This window comes from Petaurus breviceps, unplaced genomic scaffold, assembly GCF_028583685.1.
Source record: "Petaurus breviceps papuanus isolate PSGF00001 unplaced genomic scaffold, PetGlider_PUasm1.0 186, whole genome shotgun sequence".
NCBI classification, from domain to species: domain Eukaryota; kingdom Metazoa; phylum Chordata; class Mammalia; order Diprotodontia; family Petauridae; genus Petaurus; species Petaurus breviceps.
In genome coordinates, this window is record NW_027185798.1 from 634,779 (window position 1) to 641,052 (window position 6,274).

The following is a 6,274-nucleotide window of genomic DNA, read 5'->3' on the forward strand; positions in this document are numbered from 1 at the left end:
CTCACTTCACTTTGCATCGGCTCATATAAATTTTCCCAGGTTTTCTGAAACCATCCTGCTTATTATACCACTTAGATTTCTACCACATGTGTTCAATAGAAATACCTATGTGATATGAACATGAGTATTTGTCCAGCTTATCATGAGGTCAAACTTCTGGCATCTTTGACCATCCAACATACCACAAGAACTAGGTAGTCAACAGAAATGCTCCTGAGCAATTGACAGTTGGTCACAAGCCCAAATGTTTCATTTCACAGTTGATCTCTGAGGCTTTCACCCAGAATGCTTAGTATCAGTCCCTCCAATGAGCACCAGAGTTCACTGACAGTAAGGAGAGCTGACAGCTGGCCCTGGGGAAAGCAGACAGAAGAATTATACAACGCAGACAGAACTTAAAAAAGCAGACAAAAGGACTAGTAAGATCCAGTGACCTGGGGCCATTTAGTTTAGGGGCAAACTCTTCTGTACCACTCAATAGAATTCTAGGGCATGATCCCCAAGGAATTTGATATACACTGACACTCAGAATGCTCAATACTAGAAAACTGTTATTACTAAAAGTTCCAATTCCAGTTATCTGGAAAATTCACTTCCACAGAAATACCTCTGACAGCAGCTACAACAGCTGTAATGAGTCACATCACCACAGACTTCCCATGTTTACTAAGCTACTCTTTCATGGCAACCCTAGGGGGAGAGGGTGGTCATGCAAGTATTGCATCCAGTCTGCAGATGAGGAACTGTGTGGTTCACAGAGTTCAAATGCCCCAACCATTGCCTGACACACAGTAGGTGCTTAATAAATGTTTGTTGACTGTTGTTTGATTGAGCAACTTGTCCCATGATCAGCCTGCTAATAGCCATCCCCAACAATAACTAGATAAAGCAGGTGTCTCTTGTGGGCACATCTCCCGTGCCCTGCCTGCCCTCTGCCCAGCAGATTTCCATTTCTGCACATTTTGCCCTCCTGACATGGAGGGAAGAGATTTAAGATGCAGAATGAGACAGGGATTTCTCTGTACAGCTAATGAGGGAGTTTGTTTTGCTTGTCTATGCAAATTAGTTTCACATAATTTCTTTTTTTTAGGGAGAGAAAATAGATTTCTATTCATTAAAAAAACCTTTTTTTGATATGGCGGTGGGAGGGATGTACAGATGTGGTATGTTACATGTACTTTCAGATGAGGTCAGTATATTGTCAGTTCTATTTCATTGTTTTATTTTGTTACTCTCAAGGAATGGGAGTTAATCTGCAAATGTTTTTAAAGCAAAATAAAAGCACGTCAATAACCCTTTAAAAAATTCTTACCCTTCCCCTCCTAGTCACTCATTGGTCAAGGGAAATGAGGAGACCACCTCCCTACCCCTCATGCCAGATACTGAGATGTATCCAGGATATGCTACAATGTGCTAACATGTCCAATAGCCTGGGTGGGAGACAGGAGTTTTCCAAGACACAGAATCAATCAATCAACAGGCTTTTATTTATTAAGCACCTACTATGTTCCAGGTGTGTCAGTTTCTGCCCAAGCCAGGACAATTTGGCAAAGAGCTCTGCCAGTTGCTGAGAATACAAAGACAAAGAATGAAACAGTCCTTGCCCTCAAGAAGTTTCCATTCTAACTTACATGGCCACAGCCATCTAATAGAATACAAATGTGTGTGTATTACTCCCTTCAGCAGTACCATTGAAATGGTGTCCAGAGGGCAAATTATGATAAAAACCAACCATATATTAGTTTCTAAGCAAAAATCCATTTTAAGGTGGATGAGGAGGAAGAAGAAGGAAGATCAGGAGAGGGAGAGTTGGGGGTTGGGGGAAGAGGCAGTTGAGCATTCCAAGCAGAGGAACCAGATAAGGAAGCAAGGAAGTACTGGGTGTATGGGAAGAGTCCTAGAGTGTGAGAAAGGATTCTAGATCTGGAGTCAGGGTGGAGGGTTCAAGTCTAGGATTAAATGCTTGGGATCTATATACTCTTGGGTGTCCTTCTAATTCCCTAGATCTCAATTCCCTCATCTATAAAATGTAAGGATTGGGCTGGAAGATCTATAAAGTCCTTTCCAGCTCTAGAACCCATAAAACCATTAAATAGAAGAAGATAAGACTGAAAAGGAAAGTTGGGGCCAATTTATTAGAGCCTTGAATGCCAGGCAGCAAAAATTCAGACTTTATTTCAGGAATATTTTTAACAACAAGATGGGTTAGACGAGAGGACCTAGAAAGTCCCTTCCATCCAAATCGATGACCCTAAGGCATCCTTCAAATCACCTGGCTGCCCGTTGGGGCAAGAACCCAAGATTCCCAGTTAGATGACTTGGATGCCAAGTCACTCTACCCAAGCCCTAAGACCTGGGGCAAGTCAGCCAATAAACAAACAAGTTTCTCCTTTATTTGTACTGTGTGCCAGGCACTGGGTGCTGAACTGATGACATGGGAAAAGCAAAATTAGGGTCCCTGTTCTCAAGGAACTCCCAGGACTAAACCTCAATGAACTGCAAGTTTATTGCTGTGGTTCAGTCCTTTCTGTCATGTCTGACTCTTCTCAACCACATCTGGGGTTTTCTTGGCAAAGATACTTGAGGGCTTTGTCATTTCCTTCTCCAGCCCATTTTACAGATGAGGAAACCGAGACAAACAGGGTGACGTTTGTCACACAAACAAGGTCACACATCTAGTAAATGTGTGTCTGTCTGAGGCCAGTTTTGAACTCAGGTCTTCCTGACTCTAGTCCCAGTGCTTTATCCACTGAGCCACCCAGTTCTCATGTGGCTTCAATCCTTTCTCTGTAAAATGGGGGTGACGGGCCATCCAGAGTCAGGCTTAGCTCTGGGTGCTCTGGTTCTAGCACAAGATTCCCTTCCACACACAGTCCTGGAGGTATGCAGAATCTGAAGAGGCCGACAGCTTCTAACCCTAAACTTTACACGTGAGGAAACAAGTGCAGCTTGGAGCAGTCGCTTGCCTGTTACTCTGGTGGCAGCAGAGCCAGGATCTGGCTCCGGGCCTCTGACTGGGCTCCAGGGCTCCTTCTGTGGCTGCCTGAGCCCTGAGTTCCAGGAGTGGGAAATGGCAGCAGCCCCAGCCCCAACTGTTCACTAGAGCTCTCATCCCAGTATCTTTCCTTCCCATTTGTCTAGGAGGTGAGTCTTTGGCTCCTGTCCCTGGAAATGGGGATGGGGATAGGCAGGAGGGGAGGACTTGAAAGTGTCTGCCATGGGGGAAGGGACCCTCCACAGCCCTCATTCCCCTTCCGGTAACTCGAACCTGGCATTGTGTCCCAGGCTGAACAGCTGACAATGCTGTGGCCAGACAGCTGAGCAGAGTTGCATGTGTATAAGTGAGGGTGAGAGAAGAGAAGGGAGGGGCGGGGGGGGGGGGGCGGGGGGAGCCAGCAAGAGGAAAAGACAGCTCTGAAGAAGCTAGGATCTGCCCCCAGAGCTGGGAAGCTGCCTCCTGTTCCCCACTCCGGTCCCTGCTCACCATGCCCTGGCTAGGGAGGCTAGAACTGCTTCTGCTGGCTGGCTGCCTGGGTACCAAAGCTGGAGAGGGGGGAGGGAGGGTGGCACCAGGCAGGAGACTCAGGGGTATGAGGGGTGGAGCTGGAGAGCAGGTGATGGGTATGGGGGGCACTCCCCAGGACCCCTTCTGGTGTTAGTGCCTGTCTGCTCATCCCGCCATGTCTACCTGGTCTTTCTTCTCCCCTCTTTTCTTTTCTTCTCTTCTTCCTCTTTCCCCCTCTTTTCTTCTTCCTCTTCCTCTCCCTCCTCTTTTCCCCTTTTTTCTTCCTCTTCCTCCTCTTTTCTTCATCTTCCTCCCTCTTTTCTTCTTCCTCTTCTTCTCCTTCATCCTCTTCCTCTTCTTTCCTTCCTCTTCCTCTTTTTCTTCCTTCTTTTGCCTCTTCCTCTCCTTCATACCCTTCTGTTCCTCCTCCTTTTTTCCTTCCCTTCTTTTTCTTCCTCCTCCTCCTCCTCCTCCCCCTCCCTTCTCTCTCCTCTATCTCTGCCCTCTCCTCTCCTGGCTCAAGACCCTTGCTTACAGGAGTCCAAGGCCTGAACCAGGAAGAGAAGCTGCTGGCTGACTTGATGAGGAATTATAACCCCAGCCTGCGGCCAGCCGAGATGGACTCGGATATTGTCAACGTCAGCCTGAAGCTCACCCTCACCAACCTCATCTCCTTGGTGAGCTGGGCCTCGGGGAGGGCCATGGCGTTAACTGGGCTGGGCTGTCTAGGGATGATTCAAAGGAATCCTGCTGGGCAGAGTGGGGAAGGGGGCAGAGGAAGAGAAAGGGGTGGTTTAATTGACCTCCTCACTGGACAGCAGAGCTGGCAGTGGAAGGTGGGGTGCTGAGGCCTCCCTTTATGCCCCTAGAATGAAAGGGAAGAGGCACTCACCACCAATGTCTGGATAGAGATGGTAAGAACCCCTGGCCTCTCCCCCTCCGGGGCCCTGGTTCCAAGGTCTCATTAGGACTCCCCGGGCAGAAGCTGCTATTCCCAGCCCCTCCTTCACCCCATTCCCAGTGTGGGTTCAAAGTCCCTTGTCCCGGGAGGGCTGAGGGTGATGCCAGGGTCCTGGGCCTCTGGAGCTGGAGGTGTGGGATGGGGGTGGGGGTGGGAGAGGCCGTGTGACCGGGCTGCTAACTAACCTGCTCCGCGCTCCCTGGCCCTTCATTACTGAAGCAATGGTGTGATTACCGCCTGCGATGGGACCCCGTAGATTATGAGGACGTGTGGGTGCTGAGAATTCCCTCCACCATGGTGTGGAGGCCAGACGTTGTTCTGGAAAACAAGTAAGTGGGAGGAAGGGGCCACTGAATGGGGGAGGAGGCGGAGGTTCTAGGGCACAAGAGAATCCATCCGCTGATGCACTGGCAGTCATGACCTGCCTCCTTGGCGCTCCTCGAGATAGCCTGCCCTCAAGTACCTTTCTTCTGTGCTTCGGGGATTCGGAGATTTGAAAGGACCTGGGCGTGGGAGAGGGAGGAAGGGGATGATGGGGAAGGCGGACGGGTTCAGAGTTGCTGGGGTCTAAGGCGAGATGAAGAATACTTGCTCCGGGGCAGAGGCTAGTTCTTGGGGACTTGGGGGAATACTTGCGGGGCTACAATTCAATCCCATTTAGTCCCATGCTTCTTAAGCTCTTGCTCTGTGCCCAAAACTGTGCTAGGCACCGGGAGAGGAGAACAGAAAGGAAAGTTCCTGCTGTTCCAGGAGCCTGCGGTTTCCTGAGGTGGGGCGGGTGGCTGGGACAGGTATCCAGTGGCTTGAGATCGGGTGTGAGAGGGACAGCGGAGAGAGACAGCCACAGGTTTGTCTCGGAAAGTCTGAGAAGAGAGGGTTTTATCCAGGAGATTCTGAGAGGGTTCCGGAGAGGAGGAGAGCCCTGAGCTGAAGGGTGGTGTCTGAATTTAGGGGGCCAGGGATTAGGTCATCTTGTCCAGGACAAGAGAAAGACAGGTCTGCGGGGGGAGGCGGGGAGGGCGTCTGGACCAGGTGGAACTCAGGGAAGCCTCTAGGAGAGAATTCCAAAGACAAGGGCTAGTTGGGCAGAGCCTGGTCCTTCTTGGCCCCCTGCGCATCTACCAGTGTGGACGGCGTGTTTGAAGTGGCCCTGTACTGCAACGTCCTCGTATCCCCCAACGGCTGCATCTACTGGCTCCCGCCGGCCATCTTCCGCTCCTCCTGCCGGGTCACCGTCACCTACTTCCCCTTCGACTGGCAGAACTGCTCCCTGGTTTTCCAGTGAGAGGGCTGGGGCTGGGGCTGGGGCTGGGGCTGGGGCTGGGGCTGGGACTGGAAGGGCGAGGGGAGCAGCTGGAAGGAGGGGGCTGGGAGAGGCAAGCATGCAGGCTTGAGGCTCAGACGAGCCGGCTCCAGTCGGGGCCAATCCACTCACCATTTGGGTGACGCTGGGCAAGCTTTCGGAGTCCATGCCCAAGTGAGGACACTTGGAAAGTGGGGCCGGGGAGGGTGGACTCAATGGCCTTTAAAATCTCTTCCCGCTTTATTGCATCTATGATTTTTATGGAAGGGGTGGTATACTTGGGAGCAGTCCTTATTGGCAGAAAACAAGAACCTTTCCATAAATACTATGGATGGGTGAGCCTCCATCATCGTTCTCTCTTACTCTCTCTCTCTCACTCTCCCTTCCCTCTTCCTCCTCTTTTTCTCTCTCCCCACTCTCTCCCTTCTCTTTTTATTTAAATGTATCTCTTCCTCTCTCTTCCCTTTCTCCCTTCCGTCTTCCTGTTTCTCTCACTTCCTTCTCC

General features: G+C 50.5%; 1 protein-coding gene across 1 annotated transcript in view; it reads left to right on the forward strand.

Moving 5' to 3' along the window:
- Nucleotides 1-3,351: 3,351 nt before the first annotated feature.
- CHRNG (cholinergic receptor nicotinic gamma subunit) overlaps nt 3,352-6,274 on the forward strand; it is an 11,224-nt gene continuing 8,301 nt past the window's right edge. The window contains exons 1-5 of the mRNA XM_069089135.1: nt 3,352-3,534; nt 4,043-4,182; nt 4,375-4,419; nt 4,686-4,795; nt 5,592-5,748. Of these exons, the coding sequence (XP_068945236.1) occupies nt 3,486-3,534; nt 4,043-4,182; nt 4,375-4,419; nt 4,686-4,795; nt 5,592-5,748 (501 nt within the window). The 5' untranslated portion in view covers nt 3,352-3,485. The remainder of the gene's footprint in view (nt 3,535-4,042; nt 4,183-4,374; nt 4,420-4,685; nt 4,796-5,591; nt 5,749-6,274) is intronic.